A 26,494-nucleotide genomic window follows, 5' to 3' on the forward strand; every position below is an offset into this window, starting at 1 on the left:
TACAATAAAAAAAAAAATCGCATCTCTATTTTAAAACCAGATTTTTCAAATTCTTTTCAGATTAAAATGTCTTCAACTAAAGAATATTCCATTGCTCTTGGAATTAAACTATCGAAAGTTAGCTAAATTTACATTTATGCAAGTATACGGGAAAATGGAAGAGAGGGAAGAAAAAGAGATAGATCAGGCACAGCAGCGATTATTGACAGAAAAATGACAGCGAATGAAATAAATCAACCGAACCTGGATTTCCGTAGCTACGTGTAAAGCGTAAATTATCATAGCCTGCAACTAGGTTTAAGCATTCAAGCATAAAAAAATCGTTTTAAATCGCATAGCTCCTACTGCCTTCTCTTTATGCAGTTAGATCTTAATTCTTGGCAGATGTACGCAATTTAAAGCAATTATCGGTGCACCTGCAAACTACATATTATATACACAACAAAGTGAAAAATGAAAATATTGCCAAAGCAATCAGTGCTATGTCAACTATACTCTTAGTAATTATTTCATGCGTTAAATGAAATCAAATTATTTTATTGATAGAAAATGTTCGTATTTTATTTAAAATAACATAAAAATACATCGTAATAAATTTTACAATTTAAATATATACATAATTGACTTATTTTACTGTATATTTCATGCGTTAATATATATTTAATTTAAAATAATTTATTTTAAATAAGACTATAATAATAGGCTTTAAAATAAACAAATTTTTCCATACACTTCTGCATTTAAAATTGTTTCATTGATTTAGTAATAAACTTCTCTTTACATTCTGAAATAATATAACTTCATATAATATAAAAAAAATAAATAAATAATTAGATGAATTTTTTAATATATTTTCCTCTAAATCGTTACAGATGTTTATGAAATTAATAAGCAATACAAATTAAAAGCAATAAAATAGATTTTGTTGATTAATGATCAAATAAAAATAGCCATTTTAAAAATGAAGTAGCAAATAACATCTAATTAGTATATTAACACAGAAAGGATTATGACTAATGTTAATTGTAACAAACCATTTGTTTAATTATTCTTTATTATTACAGCTATAACATTCAATCTTTGGACATAACGATCACAGTTTATCGATTATACGAATAAAAATTCTATATTTATTAATGTGACTCTTATTTACACTTGGTGACAATCATATTAGTATCAAATTATAACATAAAACCATTTATAATAATATTTCATAAGATCATTTTAACCAATCAAATTTACAAAAATAGTTAACAAGTAAAAAAAACATTAAAATGTAAATTAATCGTATCGATACATATAAACATTTCAATATATATTACAGTTTAAATAATTATTTGGTAATTAATCTTGAAAATATCTAGTATTATACAAAGAATATTGCAATTTTTAATTCGGTTATATGTGTAAAATACCGTTGTCATAATAGATTTGTTAAAGCGATTTTCAATACACAAAATTTATATTAAATTATTTATCAACATAACCTTAATAATATTTATTAAATAAACAATTTTGTAATTAGTAAAATAGCAAGATAATTCGAATATTTAAAATTTTCAATATGCATATATAAAGATATAGATAATAAATGCTAGAGTCATTAAGTATTTATATTATTTTTAAATTATTCCATTGTAATTAGTAAAAGATCAATTTTAAAAAGGATAATTCAACCATTACCAGAATCAAATGCCTTTTGTGTAGTATGAAATATACAAATACTATAATTTTAAATATATGTTGATTTCTGGTAGGTTTTATTGATCTAGTGCGTCGTCAGTTGTACCAACAGAGCTGATCTTTCTCGTCGTCCAAGCGTGATGCATCGCCCAAATTGAGAGCGGACGCATGTAACCAATGGCCCGGTACACTTTCTGCTCATACAGAGCTTCGGGCGTCTCGAAACCCATTCCAATTTTTTCATAGATGGTTCGGTAAACGCCCTCGGATGTTCGAAATGCTTCTTCAATCATTCCCTGAAAGCAATCGTAATAATCTCTCTTTATAAGCATATTGAAATATATTTTTATAGGCCCAAAGAAATTTGCAACCACCTTATGAATCTTTGATCATGTTTATACAAATATTCGTACTTTAAACTTTATGATTTTCAAGAAAAAGTTTTATTAATTAACTCTCAATTTATTTATCATTACGGTACTTATTTTCTATTTTTAATATATTATTTGTTTTTTAATTTATAAACAAGTTGATAAAATGCTTAGAAAACAACTATCTTTGAAGAAAAACAATTTAAGAATTTTTTTTAAAGAAAAACGATTAAAATGAATTTTTATGAAAAAATTAGATTTTATATATATTTGATTTACTTTATCTAAGTGTAATGTTTTTATTTCTTAACGAATGTCGAAATTTTCATTTTATTAACAAAAATCATTAAAAATTATCAAACTATTAGAAGAATAAAAAATCTATTAAATCTCGTAATCAACCTTTAAATTAGAATCAACTACATATTGAAAAAAAGAAATGATGGGTTGAATGAAAACTAATACCTCGCTTAATTCAGCACTCTTCGGTATATAATTTATAATCACATTTTTCATAAAGATCGGTAAGTTATAAAGTTTGGAAACATAAATCAAAAAACCTTCGATATTTCGAAGTAACAGCTTATACATTATTCCGTGATTTCCACTATTTCATATCATAATTCAACTAGAAAAGTAATCGGCAAAGATTCACGAAAATTAATATTAATATAATACTACTTAAGCTAAATTTCTACAAAATTAATCATCTAAATTTAGAAGAATTTTCCATCAGAGCGACCAATATTTTCTTATAAAAGTATATCTTTAATATAACAAATTTAATATAATATAAAATCAATTACCTCGTGTATTAAAAGGGCAGCTAAGCCATAAGCAACACCAGTCCACATCTCCTCACTTTGTATGCTGGAGTAATCAACTGAACCAGTCGGTAAACATCCGTTGACTGCACCCTGTTGGCCATTCCTGTACTTCATGACATTATTTTGAAATATGGTCTTCAGTGATGATTTCACTCGATCTTCTGGAAAGGCCTGTAAATTAATATTAAATAAGATTAACAAAGAAAAAAAATATTTAAGAAATTTACGTAAGCTATTTTATTACTTTAAACGTTTAATAAACTATTGATTCGTGTCATTCATCTTATCAAATATTAATAATCAAATTAATCATCGCAAATTAAGGTATTTCATTTCTATTCCATTAATTTAACAAAATTATATAAAATATTCCATTTGTTAACACCAATGAAATTACCTTTAGTTCATAATTTTTAATAGGAAACAATAAACACAATTTCAATGCATACGAAAAAGCAATGAAATTATAAATAAAAAATGATTTTATGTAACAAGACATATAATTTTTCAAGATTAGTAATAATTATTATATTTGAATAGAATTAATTGATATTTTTGCATTTTAACGTATAATAAATGATGTTATTAAATGTTAGTAAATGTATCTTATATATAGAAGACTGAATAATAAAATTATAGCAAATTTTCATTATATATCAATTACGTGACATATTATAACTTAACTTCGAATTATTAAGCAACTATATATAATATTTAAATATATAATTTATTTAATTTCACCCTCTACCTTCTGCATTGTAAATTTTTTGTAAGTATCAAAAATATAGTGAAATTTAGATAGTGAAACAAAAATATTTTAAACTTCTTTATATTTTATCAATACAATATAATAATATATATAATAAATAATCGAAATAATAGAAATTTTTAATTCAAGTTCTCTACAAAATCATATGTTTACTTAAAAAAAAAACACTCGTACCTCGTAAGTAAATCCACAAGCTCTCAAAATCCAGTGTCCACAAAGTTGATCACTCATAATACTATTTCTTTTCAGACCTTTACTGCAGTCAAAATTATAATACTTCCCTTAAATTAAAGGACGGAATATAAAATATTAATTAGAATGATTTACTATTTATATCTATGTGAGCATATTAACAGGTTTCTAATTATTTATTATTTATTAAAATTTTATTTCAATCTTTTAATTTTTTTATAAATATCCATTTTATATACTTTTGATTAATTGAAATTTACGATTGATGTATTTTAATATTGTATTCTTGACCAATTATTCTACGACTCTAATTTTCCCTTGATACAATGAAAAATTTAAACTAAATGTTTGAAAAACAAATACTCAGTAAAATATCAAATATAATTAATCTTAATTCTATTTTTTATTTGATAGCTATTAAATATATATATATATATATATATATATATATATATTTATAAATCTGTGGTTTGAAATAGAAATTTCATTATAATTAAAGTAAAATATTCAAAGCTCCGTAAATTATAAATCATACTAAGAAACGAAATATAACTGTTTATTAAATAAAAACAATAATTATAAAATTCAATTCTTTTTACAAAATGTTTAATCATTTTAGTTGGCGAGTTTTATTATCCATGATAGAATTATTGCACAATTATTATACAAAATATTACTCCCTTTATTTGTGACTTTAGTTTACCCAAGAATATGAAAAACATAAAAGAAAATGTAATTTTATAAATGCGTTTCTATCCGCATGTATGATACATATATATTTAGTTTTATATATAATGAAATAAGTTAAAATTAATGTATTATTTGTTAATACATTAAACTAAAATTTTAGAACATTTTAGTAGAAATAAGAAAATTAATATTTCGTCGTTACAATGTAAAATCAAATATACTTTTTTCTGAATATTTTTCAAGAATACAACCCAAAATGATATAATAAATTTATGTAAATATAATAAGGTAATGGCTTACTTACTTACCATTCCAAAGCTTATCTTGGAAAGCTATTTTAGCCCGATCTAATATTTCTTTGTATTTAAAAGAATCTTCTTGTTCGTTCAATAGTTCAGCCATTTTTACGGAAGCTTGAAGAGCGGCAATCCATAGGCTACCACAGTATGCACTAAATAAGAATTGCAAACATTAAAGATAATTACTATTTACTTTTTAAATATATTGATAATTACAATAATTCTATTATTAGTATGAATTAAGTATCTTAAAAATCAATTAAATGCAAATATTTAAGAAGGGTAGAGAAGGTTACGTAAGGGTTTTTAAGTTTTGAACGAAATAAGGAAAACTTGACGAAGAACTTGATAAAGAGCATAAGTCGTTTTTTAAACATTTGTAAATATGTTATAATTAAAGTTAAACTGCAAATATTATATTAAAAATCATGTCAACTTAGATTTTATATCCATAGTGGAATTAAAAACTAAAAATAATATGCTTATCAACATAACATAACATTATGAATAAATTATAATAAGTTGCTAAAGAAATAATCAAACTATTATAATAATTTATAAAACAATTACATAAACGAACAAATGGATATAATAAAATACCGATTTAAATTTCTCTATCCAAATGATGTCCAAATGATTGTGAATGAATCCAATGTTTTATATACAAATGTTTAAATTAAAAGTAAAAAAGAAGTTTAACTTTCAAAACTTATAATGATTATAACAATATTTGTAACATCCGTACAATTAATTATGAAGAAAAATAATATATTATAGTCAATATATTTATAATTTATCCATAGTTGACTATATTTATCAATAATTGTATCGATAAGTATTCGATATTTATTAGTCGATATTGATTGAATGAGAACTCATTTTTTTAATATATACCAATGTTTTTTTTTTTTTTTTTTTGATAAATTTTGATTAAAAATTAAAAAAATTACAGAATATAAAATATGACAGTATGTTTATAATAATATTAAACATAGGTGTGACATAGAATGATGTCATTCACACAAGTTAGAAACATCGATATTTATATTCATACCTGGATCCATTCATTATCCAACAGTCATAAGTTTGATCTGGAAAGCCGCCATTCTCTATAAGACCATCATTATCTTCGTCGAATGTCATAGAGTGTTCCAATAACTGACGAATAATTTATTTAACATAATATAATATAACATCTGATATACTAATATGAATATTAATTAAATGATTTAAATTTAAATATTGTGATTATCATAATAAGCTGTTGGAAATGTAGATGAAATAAACGATGTATCAAAAATAAAATTTATAGCAAAAATCGCATTATAATGTCAAATAGAAATTCAAATAGAGCTTAATACATAGTTAATAATTATATAAATAACTTTTGCAATTACCTTTTTTATAGTTGGCCAAAAATCTTTTAAATGCTTCAGATTATTATTAAAAAAATAAATCCTATAGCAACTTAAAATAAACTTTGAATCAAGATCTCGCCACTGCGAAACATCATGAATTGGATATGCGTTGATCATGTTAAACGGCTCCTCACCTACATATAGTGTAACATAAAAAGGTAAAAAATATACTTTTGTATTAAAATATTATGTTATTATGTAAAATTATAAAAGTTTATAATTAATTAAATAAAAAATTATTATGTAATATATAAAATATATAAAAGTGATATCTTTTCTCATAGAATTTTCAATTAATATTCTTTGGCTTTTAATTTAAATACCTCAATGCTTGATTAAATTGTTTCGTTTCAACCCAGTACAATAATAAATAATTAACATTATAAATATATAATGTTTCTAAATTACATTCTACATTATATTATATTGAAGTAAATTCTACTCCACTTTCAAAAAATACTTATAACCTTCGAAAAACATTTACGCACAAAAGAATATTTTGATCTGCTAATGGCATAAAAACATTGAAATAATATATTTATAAAATATATATATTATAATAGAAAATCGCCCGCGCACTATTATAAAAAAAATGAATATCTATTTTGATCCGAAGAAATTAGAAACTAAGCCATAAAATAAATTTCGACCTATATCTAATGATTCAAAGATTAATCATTCTAAATTAAAGTTTAAGTGCTTCGGTTTTCAGAACACGACAAATGTTCATCCCTTCATTCGTAACTTGACCAGTGGCTGTCAAGTTACCCTCTTCAAATTTCTCTTACCTTACAGTCTCAGCCTTGTGTGCCTTATCGCTAGCTACTAGTTTGGGACAAATCTGTATCACAGAGTTTCTTAGACATCAATTTCCCGAGTTACCAGTCATTCTCAATTTGCACTTATCAATTACTTTCTCACCTTTGCTTTGTGCTGTCTAAACTAAAATATTCAACACTTCTTCATAATTTATGGCGATCTTTCTTTAATTTTTTTTTTTTTTTTGGTTTTTTTTTTAATTGTCATTTGATATAATAATATTGTTATATAAAATTATATAAAATATAACTAATAATTCAAAAAGCAATAAATTTTTCCGATAAATTAATATATAAAATTATTAGTTAAATGTTGAATTGTTTAAATTATTACGTTTATTTTTCAAGACACATTTGATATGACTAATAAAGTCATCATGTTATCTATAAATCTTTCAAGCTCAAGTCAATTATAATTCTAAAAAATACGAGTTATATTTTTTTAAAATACGGTATCGCATAATTACATCACTTAATTATCTAATCAAATTGAAACTTTTGAAGAAACTAAAGCATAAAATGAGCCTGTAAAGATTAAGTTTAAACATTAATTAATTATTTATAAAAATTGTGCAGATTATAAATGAACACTCGTCACAGAAATGTACTTAAAAATAATCGAAAACAATAAATTTATTATAAACAAAAATAGTTTGGAAATTATAAATCATTTAAATACTTTCTCAATGATATAGCCGAAGATACGTAACATTTTTTAAAAGAACGATGTCTTAATATATTTTCTGACGAGTTTTAGAACATGAAAATGTTCATATGTATCTCATAAGTTTTCACTTTTTTTTAATTACTTAATAATTTTCTAATTTCGATTTATGTAATCTGTGAATAATATCAGATAATGATTGGGAAAAACCTTAGCATAGTAAAAAAAGTTTTAAGAAATTTACAAAATAGGTAACATTCAATATAAAATAATGTAACTATAATAGGGTAATTATGTAACTGCCATAAGATTCTTTTTAAAATTATCAACTGCGATGATTATTATGTAAAAATTATTTCATTTTCATACAACAAGCATTTTTGATCTCTTGAATTAAAAAACTCTATTAAGCTATATATATGAAATTATTGACACTATATTTGTATTAAGAGCATTAGAAAAATTTTTACAAAAAATTCATTTTCTTAAACATTATTTTATATTTTGTGAATCTATTAAATCGTTTTAAATACAAGGTTATCGATTAATTTATTACTTTAAAATTACGCGTTATCACCGCATAACGCCTTTCTAAATACATCTCACCCAATTCCGATCAATTAATTAAAATATCAATATTTACATATTGATATTTAACTGGATGTAATTTAATTATATTATATGTCCATAACAATTGAAAATGAGTATATTATAAAAGGTTAAAAAAAATTGTAAAAAGGTAATTTTGTGCCATTCAAACTATATCTGATCTCGTAACTGACCTTATTAATTTATTTAAAGGTAACTATTTTTAAATTTAATATCTTTAAGAAGTTATATAGAGCTAAACACAAACTTTTTTACTTTAATCAAAATTGAGTCTTATACTAACATTTTCTGAAAAGCTTTTTAATCAAACAAACAACTTTAAATTGATGGAAAATAAAAGTGCTTTATTAACAATTTAATAACTTTCTTCAATGATATTGATAAATAATAAAAAAAAAAATTATTGTAAGAGCTCAGATCTTTCGTAAATTTTATGAAAAAAGTACTGCTCTATATTAATTAAAAGTTTAGGAAAAGTTCTTTTTCTAGATAGCATTACAACTATATCTATTGATAATAAGAGCTGAAATTTAATCTGATCCGTTTAAAAAAACTAATCATATTTCCGATAAAGTTTGAAATAAATTAATGAAGTTTGTTTGCTTCTGCGAAATGTATAAAGCATTGATACCCGAGTGGATGGAGAGCATTGAGCATACAATAGCAAATCGCACTTCTCCCGCTGGCGCATGCTAATCGAAAATTGACTTTGCGGATTCGAATTACTTCACTGTTCATTATTTCAACAGGGAATCGACAGAGTCATATTTTTCAATTTTAAAAGTTTTCCGCGGTCAGAAAGAATATGATAATTAATTATACATACTTAATAACGCGACTAAAAATATTTCAATTAATAATTCTTCATTATTTATATGATAAATTCATAAAACAATTATGATTCTATAAATTTATATATAATTATTACATTATAAATTTTGAATATAGCATTGTTAATATTAATAACTGTAATTATAATAAAGATTTGCTTTTATAACTTTATCGATTAATCGGTTTAGCTTGTATTAACTTGTTATTATCAAACTATTTTATTAGACAAAAATTAATTGTTATGAAAGTGCAAACTCTTCATAAGCTTGATTTCGAGCAGATAAGAATATTAATAAAATCAGACTTCAAACTTTTAATATAATGAAAAGAGTTTCGACTTAAAATATTTGATTTCGCAAACTAAGTTAATCAAATATTTATGGTATTACCTAGAATATTCAGGAATGACATGGAGATAATTTTTCAATTTCAACTCGGCTACATAGCTTATTACGCATTAGCATATTATACTTATTATTTATTATATGTTTTTATCATTATAAAGCTGATTATAATCTTAATGATATTTAACTTTTTAATATTCATTGCATTCAATGATTGAATGTACCTGATTTTAGAATACTGAAATTTTATTAAGAATTATACTAATTTTATTAAGAAAATAAATGAAAGATTATCTACTATTTTATTCGTCATTGAGAAATTAATAATTTAATTTATGGAAATAAATCACAAGCGAAACGTTTTTCACATGGAATTATGCCTCAAATATATTTGAATCTAATAATTTCTAAAAGAGTATTTGGACTTTCGAAATTTCTTGAATATACCTGATCGAAAGTTTTTTTTTTTTTTTTAGATTACTCACAATACTACAATTAAGATAAAGTGCGATATTAAAATCGATTCAATGTTATATACAATTTCGACAATTAAAAGATCTATGAAATTAAAAACATTGGTCGTGTACGTCGCCGATCTCTGCACTAACATAAGCAAATAAGAATGAATTGACCTCGTAAAAGCTAAACTCGCGTGTTATTACGCAGATTAGCTTCATCTATCTTACTAACGTCGTCTAGAAAATATGAAAAATTATAAGCAAATGTATATAGCTCACCAGGGTCGCCAATATCATGTGGTACGCTCTCCTTAAATTTCCGTTGGATCCTCGCACCATCGTAAAGTGTTTGAAGTCGCTGCTGGTTCTCCGCGTGCACACTATCACGAAACTCGTACTGTATGCAGGCCTCCAGGTTAGGCCACAGCTGTGCGAGAGCAAATGCTGCATAAAAGTGCACGTCATACGTGTTATACATCCGATACTCGTGCCCTTCGAGATACGCGAAACGTCCATATTCTATCCTGCACGAAATAATGGAGATTTTTATGGTGTAGTAATTGGGAATTTTTTGCGAATCACATTGTCACGGATATTGCTGCGCTTCATTTAGTAACTACATGAGTATCATTTCTTATCTATAAATATAATCTGCCATTGAGATTAAATTATCATATCATAACAATGGTTAAGAAAAAGTTAATTTAATTGAAACATTCTTAAATGTAGCGATAAAATAGACAATTTATGGTATATGAATTTCAATGAAATACGCGTAAAGCATTTATCGCATCTCGTTAATTCAATTTTATTAAAATATTTACTTTTATTAATTATGGCCTTAATGATTGATTGATATTTGATTAAAATGATCTGAAAAAGATTGAATGTTAAAAAGAAACAAAAAAAAAAAAAAAAACAAAAAAAAAACAAATAAAATTAGCTGAACAAATAATCTGGGTCAATTTAACGTTAAAACAAACTAGTATTTTAGCAGACGAATGAAGACATTTACATTGATTAAAAGACTATTCGCGAATTAGACGTTCTTTAATCCGAGTAGCAAAACTACGTATTTTGCACCGAGGTGACAAAACAGCAGAAAATCTAATTAAAGCCGAATCGTAGCAGATGAGGTGAACTATTTTCATTGCATTTACCGTGGATCATCGGGTTGGAGTTTGTCCGTCTCGTTGATCCTAAGCCAAATGCTACCGCCGTCGGCAACAAAATACAACTCGTTAAACAGGGCGCTTTTGTACCAATCCGGCAAATCGGCATCCTCCAAAACTGGCTTCTGCCAGCGTTGAATTTCCTGTTCCCAATTCTCGTAATGAGACAGCGCATAACGAGCGATTTCCGGAGCGACCGAGACCTTCGATCCATCGCTGGGACTGAAGTATTTCGTGTAATACCTGTAATGAACTGACTTTATTTTTCATCCTCTTGTATGTTTATCGTATGATTAGAACCTTGAAGTATTTATGCATATTCACTAATAATATCGATTAAAAGTTAAATATCACACAAACTTAATAGTTTGACATCGCGATCAACGCACATAAATTACTGCCATAAAAGATGAGATAACAAAACCAGAATCCTTACGTTGATTTTTCAATTATTTTATTTGTGTACAGTTAAAATTACTTGAAATAATATATTATTTACTGAATAATATCATATTTCTTAACAAATTTACAACATCGGGCAAACAAATGTTCTTAAGCTGTAAATAATTCAACAATTAAAAATGTGTATTATTTTAAAATTGTAAAAAATGTTCTTATAAAATTAATGAGTAAATGAATGAAATAAAACATTATCGATATTAGTATATTCGTAATGATAATGATATGGTGTTAAATATAATAAATACTAGGAATAAAATAAATTGTCGGATTATTAACAATTCGATACTTTAAATTATTTTAATTCAATTATTTACTTAATAAACAGAATCACGACGTGCGTTATTAAAACCAACTATCGTATATAGCAATAAATATTTTTAAATAATCTGAAAAGTTTAATTGAAATACTCTTGTAATTTAAAGATAAATATAAAATACCTCGAATAATTCGTGTTTTTATTATGAAAATGAATTTTTGGCATATCCCAGACAACAGAAAACTCCAACGTTCCACTGGAACCAGACTTTACTAAAGTATTGGCGCACACTGCTGTTGCAATAGATTTCTCTAGAAATACAAATTTTGATTCTTAAACATAAATATGTATTCAATTTTTATGTAATAAATAAAAATACCAAAATATTTATAAAATGAGTAGTAAGTAACGAAAAATTTCTCGCCAATTAATTATTGATGAGATTAATTATTTAATAAATTTTTATAAAAAATACTTATTGGCTTCTATCATATATTACTGAATTATTTATTATTAGAATACCAAGCATTAGATTTAATTATAAATATCGATAAGAAGGATTATATATTTCTTTAATTTAAAAATCAAAAATTATTAATATTCATTAAAATTAATTGCTTTCTCTAGACTTTCCATCAGTTAAGATAATAGATTTTTTTTTAATTTCTATTCTAACGTACTATAAAAATGCTAATGAAAAACATCACATGTTTTAAACCAATTATCGTTAACTAAAATATACATTTTCATATATATTATATGTAGAAAAATAATTTAGATCTCCAAATTATGAAAAATATATTTTTCAATGTAAAATGCTTTTTTTTTATGTATAGCAATGATTAATAAAATCGATTAAATAAAAAAAAAAATTTAAATCTAACTAATAAATAAATTATATTATTATATGTCTGGTTGTAATAACTGATTATCAAATAATCAAAAAATTTATTTAAAAATCTATGTCTTTTGTATTAATTTAACAAATTTATCCGGATATTTATTACACGAATGTTTTTGCACGTGTGTGAAAAGTTTTTTTATATATTCCAATATATTAAATTCTTTCAACTAACAATTGTATTATATATATATATGTATATATATTTAATCTAACAAGATCTGAATGTTGATAATTCTTTGTTGAAATTGTATTAAATCAATTGGTACGCTCACAATTCCTATTCTTGCAATCTTTGCAATTAAACAATTATTTAAATATTTCGCTAAATAATGGATAAATATTTATATTTGTTTACAAACATATGCTATGGGCGTACCGTTGATATTGTACACTTAGATGAGTCTCTTAGAATCGATTTATAAACTAACTGCCATTAATCAGTAACAATGACATATAAATAATTATAAATACACACATTTCATTAAGCTTGTGTTTATTAGTTATTCATATGAAATTATAAACGTTGAAGTTTGTTTAATTAATAAATTGTTTCCCCTCTATTTGAATGATCGTTAATAGATAACAAATATAGATTTTTCGTACTATCTACTATAAATACACTTTTCGCAGGGTTATACGTGTTTGATAAAATAGATGAGCTTTAGATTAAAGACTCTTTGAAAGGACAATTTAAAAAAAATTCAATGATATGAAATAGTATCCAGATCACTAAGCTGTATCAAAATCTGAAATGACAATAGTCATGATGGATTGGATGAAAAAATCTAAAGAAGTGAATCAAATATGATAGGTAAAGTGATGTAGTTTTAAGAATAATTTCTCATTCTTCAACTAAACGCAACTAAAGCTATAAAAAGCTCTTCAATACGTCTATTAATACTTAAATAAAACTGCCAAATAATCAAGTGAAACTACATATACTGAATGACATAAGACTACTTTAATCTCTTATTTATTACCCTCTATAATATTATCCAAACAATAAAACGTTCTGCGAAGCATTTATCTGCCAGATATTTGCTCGTAAGTAACAACAGCTAGCTTACGAAGGAGATCTGCTCGTACACTTACTCGACTTGCTCGAGGCTCTAGGCTCTTTATGTTCGTAAAGCTTGCCGTCGTTCTGGAGCTTCTGCCAAAGTATAGCGCCATCGCCACGAGGATCGAAGTTCAGCATTCGAGTCACGCTTACGACGTCGATGTTACCTTCGTTCTTGTCGTTGTCTCGCCGCGATCTCGAGCTTATCGCGTATGTACAGGGCATACTACGGAATTCTTGGTGAATCATAGCGCCACTGACATCATCCAAGTCGAACAGTTCCGTCCATTTGTCACCTAAAATCTTTAATATTGTATCGACATAGCCTCCACCTCCACTTCCTATTATGCATCGAATGCTCGTTTCAATATATTCATGAAAAACAGAGTTGGAGGACCTCATAATCTCCACTGTCAAATCAATATAAATTTACGAACGAATTTAAATTACCATTACTAAATTACATTGAACATTGATTTTAATTGGAAATATTACGATTTAATTTAAACATAAAATTTTTAAATTACTGAATTGTAATGTATACTTTTAGCTTTGAGTCTTTATTGAAATAATGAAACTTACTTTGTAAAAAAGAAAGTAACTACATTTTATTTATTCCCGAATTTATGCGAGATTGTTTAAACAAAATAATGTGTTAATTCTTAAATATGAATAAGTCGTTGTCTATTATTTCATTTATTTAGACGTATTTGAAACTTGATCGATCATGCTAAACTCAATGTAGATAAATAATTTTTTTCTTATAAATATTTACAGAAAAATGTGTCAGAATCCAATTATATTTGTTGAATTACAATCATTATGTTAATCGTTATGGTAAACACAATGACTGACATGAACTGAAATAAAATATAATTACGTCATTTATTGATGTTACTTAAAATTTTTAAATAATAAACAAATTTACTATTGAATGATAAATACATTTTATTATTAAAATAAAAATATTAAAAATTACAAACATAAAATAGTTTAGATATTTTAACTTTTTTTAAAAAATTATATTATTAATAAAACTAAATAAAAATTCAAGCGAATGGTCTCTTCACTTATTAAATAATTATTATTAACTAACATGAATTAATACTATATATATATATATATATATATAGTATATATATATATATATATATATATATATATACAATAAATCACAAAGAATTCTATGAAAACTTCTTACTTTATTATACATTATATATAATACGCATATTCGTAGTATTAAATAAAAATATATAAATATGAATCTTTTATCTAAATATATAAGCAGAATTTACTGCGTCAGTATTAAAAATATCCAGAATAATTGGATCTTATAGTTACATTATATACTGAATATTAAATTCATTTATGAACAATGTAAATCATTTTTATGAATATATCATATCCTTTGTTTCATAAAGTACATATCGTTTTAAAAAGGATTTTCCAAATTAAAAAATTAAAAATGAACTAACTCTACGTAACTTGATCACATAATAAAAATTACATAAAAGATAAAATAAAATCTTAACAATGAGTTTTTTCCTTCACGGTTAAATTTTTTGCTAGACATTTAATTAACTATTTTTACTAAACAAGCAAATAATATTATTATCAATAAACGAACGATTTTATTAACATATTTATTAAAAATTAAAATATCCATATAAGAAATCTTAGAACCTCTTTATAGACGTACCTTGACTATTCTCTTTATTACCGTAGCCACTCTGGAACGAAAAAGTGATAGATATTTGTAAATCTTTTTTCGAGCTATTAACGATATCCCAAGCAAATACAGCACAAGGTAATGAACTGTCCTTATAATTGTGAGGTAACACCGGTGAAACTTGACGGCATGTTAACCTCAATCCACACTCTTCCACTTCGTAAGTCGTCCAAGACCGTGGATACAACCCCGTATAAGAGGCTTTTTTTCCGTCGAAACCCCACTTCCATGATTTCAAGACTTTCGGCTTTCTATATTACATTATATAAACGATGGATATTTAAATAATATAACGTTAAACGATGTATTGAACTTGAAAACGTTTGAAAAGAAGTAGAGAAAATAAATATCCATCCACTTCATCTTCGAGGGTGTGATTTCATTGTTAGTTTTATATGTATTGTTAAGTAATTGGTGATAATTTAATTAAATTTTCTTTCAATGTTCATTCTATAATCATATACAAATATTTATTCCATTCCATTCCACTTGATGATTTATTAAAAATATTGTATGAATACAACATTACATAGAGATGAAGCTTATAAAGAAAACTTAGATTAAATTGCCATCGATGTGCCACCAATGCTTCAAACATTTACGTTATGAAGTAAGTCAAGAATTAATGTTATCAATAGACTATACTTAAACACTTATTTACTAATCACATAATTCTTACTTAATATCAAAGATAAAAAATATCAAAGATAAAATAAATTATATTTTAATTGTATTAAAATTTTTCAATATAGAAATGACTTATTATTGATATAAATAAATTTTACTTAATAATAAAAATATGTTGAATACATGATTCGTAACAGAAAAAAGTAACATTGACTTTTTATTTTTCGCTACATAAAAGAAAAAAAAGCTTCAACATCCTAATCTCTCTAATCCATAGTAAAATATATATCCAAGAGAATAAGTATTAGAGTGAAAAAAAGGGAAAAAAATCATATACAGCGCAATGCAATTAACATGCGAAAACTTACGTTTTCGTCGACAGGACCTGATTGTATATGGCGTTTTCATTACCATCTCTCACAGTCAAGATAAATTGATTAGCAGGAATAACGTGATAGTTGTACAAGCCGGGTAACAATGCATACCGACAGAATTCACCTCTAAAGCCCCGACCGATAGTACCGCCTCCAAGGCCGCCTATAGGTACGCCTGCATATTGTTATACTTAGATTACATTGAATTACTATATTTATTTTTAACTTTTACATAGTATTACATATCCTGGTAATAATTTCATGCGATAATTAATTTTTAAAATAGGTATTATACATTTTTTTTTTTAATATTAATATTCCTTATATTATTAACTTCAGCGAGTTATATTAAATCTCCAAAGTTCAATATTAATTCAAAATATTACGAGTATTTCTGCTGCAGTATATTTAACTGAGATTGCAGTTTAAACTTCTTATTCCAATGTCAACATGAATTTGATTATGAAAAAATCAAAGAAGAAGAATGATTAATAAAAATTATATTTGTTTAAAAGCTGTATTAAAATTATTAATGGAAAAGACGAGAATTCTAGTATTGAAATTTTCACTCATAGCAGTAAACTTTTTTAAAAATATCTTTTATTCAACATTTATTTGTACTATTCACATATACGAAGTCGTATAAAAACTTAAATGTTCTATTTTTTTCTCTTGATCAATATCAATATGAAAGATCAGTATCGTGAAAGTTGTATTTAAAAATAAATTAATTAATTACTTATACTAAATATCCTTATACGTAGTATTTTATTATTTATATTCTGTATTTATTCTGTTCTGTATTTATTTTGGTAACAATCAAAATATTCGTTAAACTCCATCCTCTAAAAATTTGTATAATAAACATATAATAAAGCAAAATTATCGTCGAATATCGTATTTTTTAAGTGAACACTATATGTATTATAGAGAAATATATGTAAGATATTCTGATAGTTTAATAGATATTTAAAATTCATAAAAACTTCACAATACAAAGCTATGAATTTTAAATTATTATTTAACTATTTAGCACCGAATCAAACGGAATATTTGAAATATCGCCAGTTACCATCGGTAGGCTCCGGCGCCCACAATCGTTAAACATCGAGTTTACAACTTCAATTTTACTACGTGAATAGAAAAAAATATGTCTACAAAAAAGTAAAGTAAAATGTCCGTTATATATGTATGTATGTATATATATATATATATATATATATATATATATATATAGAGAGAGAGAGAGAGAGAGAGAGAGAGAGAGAGAGAGAATAAAAAACGAACTAGTTTTCTCAAATCCCATATCGCAAAATCTGTATTATACGATAGTGAATGCACATGTGGTGTGACTACAGCATACATTGAGGAAATCGTTAAGTCAGGCATACATTTAGCATGAATTTTTCTTTTATTTTGTCGACAAAATATACTAGTATAATTTATAAGAATCAATTTATTGAAATTTGTACTATATGCCGTTATAGTAAAATGAATAATAATTAATATTTTACGAAACAAGATTACTATTTTTCTAAGAAACAAAATCTTCAAAAGTTTATATATTTTCTTTATAATTAATATCGTAGATAATAATAAGTAAAAACATGACATAAGTGTGGATAATTAAGTTTTCACAAATTTAAATCATGGCTATTTGAATTAAAAACAATTTATTAGATTTATGTATTATTGATATAATTATTGAAGTTATGTATTATTAAGTTGTAAATTATAAAATATCTTCTTAATAAGAGCTTGTTTATTTTTCATAATAAATAAGTTAAATACAACAATTAATATATATATAAGTTTAAAGTTCATATTTACCGTAGATCTGTTGACCATTCTGCATATTCCGATAATCCATTACAACTGGACGACCAGTTCGACTTATACTAGCATAGTAAAATGCATACCTACGTACAAACAAAAAAATTGTAACAAAATTATGTATGCATTAAATTAATCTTCAAATCTATAATATTATTTCATCCAATACTTAAAAATTATTAAATACATAATATTAAAAAATGAAATATCTGATAAAATTCATTGTTAATAAGCAGTTATTATATATGTTTCTGGAATAGCGGAATTTATCATTTTTGTGATTTACTTCTCCAAAAGCATATAGAGGAAATTAAAAACCATTTTACACCCAATAGTATATATATATATATATATATATATATTTACAAAGTTTCCATGTCTAATTTTCATTTTATTATATAATTGTTTTATAATATTAAAAAACAAGGAAACATATATATATATATATATATATATATATATTAAATAGAATTTTAATTTACTAACAATCGATTGACAATTTCCAAAAATTATCTTATATTTTTGTACTAGAGTAAAAAATATTAATTATCAAAATCTTCATTATTAATAAATTAAAATTTATAACATTTGTATTAATCGATTAAAGAAGAATTAATATATAAAAGGATGTAATAACCAAGTTGTAGTGAAATTATACTCAATATATTTTTTATATATGAAAACTATTTCTAATCATTTATTCTATTTTTAAAAAATTTAACCTTAATTAATTTTGTATAATGATTCATTAAGAAAAATAAATAAAAAATTATAAATTTAATAATTATTATAATTTTAACAATATGCATACGATTATCCTCGGTTAACTGAAAAATATATAGTACACACTATAATAAATATTAAAATATATATATATATATATATATATAATAAATTAAAAAGAAATTAAACGATACAAAGTAAATACTAACTTAGATAACAATATAAATATTGTTATAACTTAACAAATAAGATTCTGAAAATTTAAAAGAGATATAATTTAATATCTCTATAAATATTAATAGTTACTGAATATATTATTTAAATTATAAGCTAAATATTAAATCTATACATTTATTAAACTCATACGCCTACTTATAATCATACTTATGATACTTATGACTTATAGTTTTATATATAATACTTATTTACTGTAAGAATTGTTAAAAGAATTTCATTCGGAATTATTCATATTCATCGACACCTGCCCATTCCTTATTTTTAAATTTATTTAATTATATATTTTCCTAATCAAAAAAATAAAAAAAAATTCAAATAAAATCGTGTGTAATAGAGTAAATTCCTAAGAAATTAATTAAAAAATTATAAATTACGTACTGTTAAACAATGTTTGCATTGATATATAACCAATAAAATAATTAATATAAACTGTAGAAACAAATTTGATTGCGACAAGTATTGTAAGATATAAATATTTATAAATTGAAAAATACAGTTACAAATTGCGAAAGCTTCTTGAAAAAGAAACTTTTTCTTTGGGTCATCAGTAATATGAAAAGAAAGACGACGCCATAAGGATGCAAATTCTAAAACTATATTTTATAAAATACTAAAATATAAGTTTTTTTTTATCTGCAAAAATCTTAGATTTTCCGAACAACTCGTATGTAATATAAATTCTGAGCCTCACAATTTATATGCAAATCAATCAATCAAATATATTATTAACTCTAAATTAAATTAATTTTAATGCATTATAAAACATATTTCCTAACAACTTCCTTAAATATATAAATATTTTCTCAGCTTTAATACCTTATAAACAGCTTCTTTTTATTATTTACTTTCAACAATTTATAATATTTAAATAGTGGTGAAATTAATAGAATATCTCATTCAAGTTTTATGTTGAAATAAATGTAATTAATTAATACAATTTTTTATTTATATTATATATTCGATATGTAAAATAAATCGTATATCATCAAACTAATTATTCTCTTAATTTTGGGATATTTAGAATAATTAAACTTCATTAGAAAATTTATTTTAAAAAATTACTATAATTTACTACTAAAATTTACTAAATTTTACTTAACAGCATAAATAAATCTCATAAATATTCTATAAAATTATCATTATTTTTAACTAAATTTTACTAGATTATTATTATACTAAATTAATAGCGCTTTCATTAGATTTAAGGTTAATATTTGTCTAGTTTGCAACAATAAAATGCTTTGTTAAAAATATATTATTCATAAGAAAAATATTAAAAAATATGGGTCATGGCATCAATCTTAAAAATGTTTAGATTATGACAATTCAAATGATGTTTTGTAATTTCTTTAAATGAACGATAAATTAACGGTTTTTAATCGTTAATATACGTACCTCCAAGCCAGTGGCAACATTTGAATAGTTTGCTTGAATTTGGGTCTTAATCGTTGAGACCATTTCTCTGGAAATTCGTGATCAAGTCTAACTTTAAAACCATACTTTGGTATGTTCTTCGCGGTTGTTTCCATTTAAAAAACTGTATTTAAGCTTTTAAACAATTTAGCAATTCAATTTAGTTCAATATAATATCACATATGATACTACTGTATAAGAAAAGCAGTAAAAATAAAATTCTAATATAAATATTGAAATTTTAATCTCATCAAAAATGTTTATACTATCAAAACAGGAAAAACACTGTCGTTATATACTCAAAAACATCGCTTTATATATTCTGCAATTTTGACAAGAAAACTACACCTATATAAAAACATAGGATAATTATAAATGACATTGATTAAAAATATTAAATATCTTACATTGAACTTTAAAATATTACCACATTTACACATGCATTTAAAAAAAAGTAAAAAAGAAGACATACAGCCTATCAAGCATACACCGAATGACTAAGACGTAACCTAAAAATCCAAAAATAGAAGTTAGTGTATGTCTCTTTCTCATAGAATTATCCAGTTGTGTAAGAGAAAGACAGGAAAAAGAAACACGTACTTCTATTAGCAAGAATACAATTTCATCGAACTAAATTATACGTACATATGTGCGTATATATGTATATATATATATATATATATATATATATATGCATGCGTGCATTCAACTATGAATGTAGCTATGCGCAAAAAAAAATGTATGTATATGCAATATACTAATGCATATGCGTAGGCATGTAAACGTGTATTTTAGGTTATGTTTACTATTGAAAACATCGGTTGCTTATCCAAAAAGTTCAAAGATTTGTAAATTGTAAAAATAAAATATAAGTAGGAATTGAATATTTATTTGAATAATTGTAAGAATAAAAAATGTAATATTTATCCATTGATTTTTTAAATTACCAACCATGAAGAGATATTATAAATTTTACAGGAATATTTTTGAGACAACCAACATGTCAAACGTTCTCGTATGTTGTGTAATGACAAGTAAATAGTAAAACATAAACATGGATTCTTCGGAAAATGAGGTATATTAATGAAATATATCTCCAAAGTAAAAATATTAATTTATATTTTAACTTAAATTAATTATTTTAAAGAAGTTTATAATTCAATTTTTTTTAATATACTCATTAACATGTTGTATAACAAATTTCTAAATGTTATCTTTAAATAAATTTTAAATATATATATTTTTTACCTTTTTTTTCATCAAATTAAAATTTTTTACTACAAATCTTTATCAATTATTGTTATTTATTTCTAATTAATATTCATTATATAATTATTCCTTTATATTTTTATATATTTAATTTTATCTAGACGTATAAAATAATTATAAATTTGAATTTTGTATAAAATAATAGTATATATATATATATATATATATATATACTATTATATATATATATATATACATAGAACACAAATGATCTAATATTATTTACATTATTTTAATTAAAATATTAAAAAATTTTAGAAACCAGTAGTACTTGAAGCAGATACTGTTTACTTGTTGATGAAAAAAGGCTTTCCTATATCTCGCTATGTCAGAGCACAATGGGTACTTCAACACTTGGATACTGTTATCAGTATACAAAACCCTAATACAGACTTTGAAGAACCACCAGAGTTAGAAATTGTTTCTGTACTTCCCAAAGAAAATATTTATTCATGGTGTCCTGAAAATAGTCATCAATATGTTTATAAAGTATCCTCATCAACTATAATTAAATTTCTTGCTCATAAATACAGAATGGTTTTCAGCTTAGATCTCAGTCCATCTCTTGCTACAGTTGTAAATATTATTGCATAATCAATTATAAGTTTACATTAATATTCTATAATTGAGTATTTGAAAAACATATTCATTTAAAATATTATAGCATTATTAAACCTTTTATTTTATACATTTAGGACATTCAACATGGTGAAATTGTTATTGATGAAGTTTGTTTAGCAACAAAGCGATGCCTTGAGGGTATAACAAGACCAGTAAGTCTAAATAATAAAATACATATTGTCTACGTAGTTAAATATTAACTAATAAAAATTTATTTTAGTTTGTTATTCCTGGAAGTAAAAGAATAATTCGTCCAGAAATCTATGTAACTGTGATTGTTCATACACCTTTTTTTACTAATCCGGCCCAACAAGTATTAGTTCAAGGCTGGCTAGTCACTATGGAAAATATTGCTAATTTAATGCAAGTAATAGAAATGCAATTAAATTTATTAGAGGAAAAAGTTGCTCAAGTTACAAGTTTAGTTAATTTACAATTAGAAAATTTAAGAGCAGAAAGTGAAAGACTGGTAGGAGGCTTATTCGAAGAAGGTGGTATAAGTATTGGTAAAAATAATACTGGTAATAATATGTCTACCATTGCCATGGTTTCACCAGAAACTGGTTTTATAAATATGCTACGATATGGAATGTTAGCACTATCTCTGCTACCCGAATACAGTTGTGCTCGTAAGTTATTAACTATATTTTAATATATATATAATTCTAAAAATTTATTCAAGAACTTGTGTTGAAAGTTAAATTACAAAGTTGCTAGTATATTATTAAAATTGTTTAATTTATTGTATTTTTATATAATTTTAAAAATTAATCTAAAAATAACAATTATAATGAGTTTTTGTATTATATATAACATTTCTATTTATGAATTATTATCTTTCTTATCAGATTTAGTCATAGTATCAGATGGAATTGTTGGAGTAAATGATCTTCATGCATTAGATTCTGTAATTCAGCAATTAAGAGCGACTACAACTGCTTGTAACTTTTTACATGTTGGGAGCTCGTATCATCCTCACAGTGCTAATGGATTAGTACCATATCCAGATTTATTACGTTTTCTTGCCACTACTACTTTAGGAAGTTATACAACAATCTTTCCTCTATCTGTAATCAATTATTTTTTAGTTATAACGATTGTGTACCATTACTTCTCTTATATCACATTTAAATTAATAAACAAATTTTATTTTAGGTTGTTACTGAAAAAATGGATATGAACATGTATCAGAAAAATTTATTATGTTGGCAATTGTATCGAAATGACCAATGCGAAATAGAGAGTCGAGATCCAAATTCATGGCGTACAAAAAATAACTTATTTTATGGTCATGAGCCACCTCAACTTCTTAGAAAGAAACAGATAGATGATCAAGTTACTTGTACTCTTAACAGTCTTTTATGTTGTAGATTACGTGAAGGTTATTTAATAAAAAAGACAGTTATGAGGGACGGTTGTTTAGAAATATGTTTTGTCCTTCCATGGAAGACTCATGTTTATGTAGAATATCTTGTAATGTGTCCAAGATTCTTAAAGTCTCTTTCAATTTGTAATACAATGCAGTACACCATTACAATAGAGGCTCCATATGAGTTTTTACACGACATAACATGTCTATCAAAAAAACCACTAAAGTCACAATACAGACAAAATATGGTTTCTCAATTTTGGACTGTTTTAACATCATTAACAGACTGCGATAGCATGCTGGCACATTTTAGTTGGTTTCCAGGTATGGGTTGGACTTGGTACAATGTTCCAGATACCATTAGAAGTGGTATGCCAGTATTTTATTTACCCACATCTTCATCAACTTCTATTCAACTTAGGTACACTTTAGATTATTTAGTAGATAATAAAAAGCAATTTATATTATTCACAAATTTATAAATTGCAATAATACGTTTGAAAATATTCGTTGCAATAATACTGTTAAAATTAATTCTTATCTATTATGAGAAGCTACAATTTCTTAATGTTTTAACTTTGTTTTATGAAAATTTGTTCTTTATTAAAAGGTTAAATATACATTTTTTTTTATTGTTATTATTTATTGACTATTTTAATATTTACTATTTTATTTTTATTTTATTATTTATTGGCGTTTATTAACTATAAATTATATAAAGTTCTTCAGAATTAAAAATTTGAATAATTCACAAAAATTACATTCGCGAGATAAAACTGATTAAAAATTAAAAATATACAGGTTTCCAAACATTATTTAGAGAATAAAAATCAATGTATAATAAAAATCTCCAAAATAAAAATTGAAGCTCTATTGGATTTTGTACTTTAAGTTATAGACAATTATTTTTTAGGTATAAATTTCCAAAGTCTGATTCGCAATTTAAATTTTCTCAAATTTAAAACACATTAACAAATATTATATTTGAAGTAATAAATTTGTTAAATTTATGTGAAATTAAAATTATGCCTAAATATATTACTCCATGTATCACTTAATTCATTTGTATAAATATGAATTTTCAATTAATTTCATAAAAAATAATGCAAAGATGATTATCTTAAAAATTATTTTCTATGCGTGCATTTATGCAAGTTATACTGAATAATGTCATGATTCGAAAAACCAATATTCAATATTATATACAAAATCAAAAACCACACTTTGAAATCAGTTTAATTTTCTATCAAGATATTTATTAATATTAGAAGAAACATAAATGAAATATTAATTAACTACTTTATATCGATAAATAGATAACAGTTATTCGAAATTATGTATATGGCTAAAAAATGCACGTTTGTTGTACGAATTTGCTTTTCGTGCGATTAAATTAGTGTTTTATTAAAAAAAAAAAAAAAAAAAATAGTACAATCAATAGCGACTGATTTTGACATTTTTAATTTCTCATAATAAAAATTTATTTCACAAATAATATCTCTTTTTGTCTGCAATGTACAATAATTTGACAACAACGATACATTATTATAATTCTCATTTCTTTTAAGCAATCATACATTATAATACTTTATTTATAATATTCTAGTGAATATTGTTGTATAAATTATAGTCTATATGTACATATTGCATTTACGTTACTATACAATTACATTCACACGTAACTTAAACATTTATCTCTGATTGAATGAGATAAGTTTATGTTCAAATTATCAATCAAGTGTTTCTCTAACGATTTGTTATTCGATGTTATGCCATCATAAGTCCGTAGAATTTTAAATACAAATTTGAAAAACAATGTATCAAATTGAAAGCAGATTTTATTAATATATATTTCGTATTGAAGTACGTCATCTAAAACGAATGAACATAAAGCACAAAAAGAGAAATACAATATTTTTCAGCGATGCTGCGTGCCCACAATTTGGCCAAATATGGCAGCCGGTCGTCTCTCTAGAGCCCCATCAGTGGCCACGTTGGTTACACTCCCAGCGGGTAACCCTCGTCCTTCTTCACGATCGACCACTCTCGAAGCACCTGCATCAGGCAAATCAGAGCGGTCGCTTTCAGAGTGTACAGTACCGCCAGGCAGCAGCTGTCCTCTATGCCATGCTCAAGACCTGGGCGACTTTCGTCCTCGTCGAGAATCACACATACGTACAGTTCATTCACAAGGAGCCCGACAAACCGCCGATTTCCTTCTCCCTCATAAACATCAGCTGCAAGGCCCTATGCGTCGTTCTGAACGTAGCCTTCGCCGGGGGTACCGAAGGCATCGTCCGGCACAACGTCATGGCCGACCTCCTAGGACGGCTCGCCCAGCTCACTCTACCGAGTCGACGGACCGAACATAGAGAGGTGCCGTGCTGCATAATTCTTCACAAGCCCCTTGAGAAAATTCTTATTAGGTACGAGCGGATGCCTATCGACCTCAGCACCGTCATTTTTCCAGA

The 26,494-nt window shown here is 24.8% G+C and overlaps 2 protein-coding genes across 2 annotated transcripts in view; one reads left to right on the forward strand and one right to left on the reverse strand.

The window, feature by feature from the left end:
- Window positions 1–1,632: 1,632 nt before the first annotated feature.
- Window positions 1,633–20,938, reverse strand: LOC105361866 (non-lysosomal glucosylceramidase). Its single transcript, XM_011499148.1, has 14 exons — window positions 20,747–20,938; window positions 18,389–18,477; window positions 16,553–16,733; window positions 15,528–15,808; window positions 13,861–14,124; window positions 12,046–12,175; window positions 11,134–11,388; window positions 10,253–10,497; window positions 6,229–6,383; window positions 5,886–5,989; window positions 4,841–4,983; window positions 3,825–3,931; window positions 2,861–3,052; window positions 1,633–1,979 (listed from the first exon to the last, which is right to left on the reverse strand). Exons 1-14 carry the CDS (start codon window positions 20,878–20,880, stop codon window positions 1,761–1,763), a joined length of 2,499 nt encoding a protein of 832 aa, XP_011497450.1. The 5' UTR covers window positions 20,881–20,938; the 3' UTR covers window positions 1,633–1,760.
- Window positions 20,939–21,748: 810 nt separating this feature from the next.
- LOC105361868 (protein SZT2-like) overlaps window positions 21,749–26,494 on the forward strand; it is a 4,962-nt gene continuing 216 nt past the window's right edge. The window contains exons 1-7 of the mRNA XM_011499152.1: window positions 21,749–21,839; window positions 22,292–22,609; window positions 22,729–22,806; window positions 22,875–23,283; window positions 23,503–23,723; window positions 23,810–24,444; window positions 25,946–26,494. The exon at window positions 25,946–26,494 is cut by the window's right edge and continues 216 nt beyond it. Coding sequence (XP_011497454.1) covers window positions 21,819–21,839; window positions 22,292–22,609; window positions 22,729–22,806; window positions 22,875–23,283; window positions 23,503–23,723; window positions 23,810–24,444; window positions 25,946–26,494 — 2,231 coding nt within the window. The 5' untranslated portion in view covers window positions 21,749–21,818. The remainder of the gene's footprint in view (window positions 21,840–22,291; window positions 22,610–22,728; window positions 22,807–22,874; window positions 23,284–23,502; window positions 23,724–23,809; window positions 24,445–25,945) is intronic.

Source organism: Ceratosolen solmsi, unplaced genomic scaffold, assembly GCF_000503995.2.
Source record: "Ceratosolen solmsi marchali unplaced genomic scaffold, CerSol_1.0 scaffold2, whole genome shotgun sequence".
NCBI classification, from domain to species: domain Eukaryota; kingdom Metazoa; phylum Arthropoda; class Insecta; order Hymenoptera; family Agaonidae; genus Ceratosolen; species Ceratosolen solmsi.

What these genes read in the sequence shown, in the direction of transcription:
- LOC105361866 (XM_011499148.1), bottom strand. Translation starts at nt 20,880, where the DNA reads ATGGAAACAACCGCGAAGAACATACCAAAGTATGGTTTTAAAGTTAGA. An exon ending in TAATAAAGAGAATAGTCAAG is followed by an intron (nt 14,125 to 15,527) that starts GTACGTCTATAA and finishes TAAAGATTTTAG; the next exon opens with GTGACAAATGGACGGAACTG. An exon ending in ACATGATATTGGCGACCCTG is followed by an intron (nt 6,384 to 10,252) that starts GTGAGCTATATA and finishes CACTATATGTAG; the next exon opens with GTGAGGAGCCGTTTAACATG.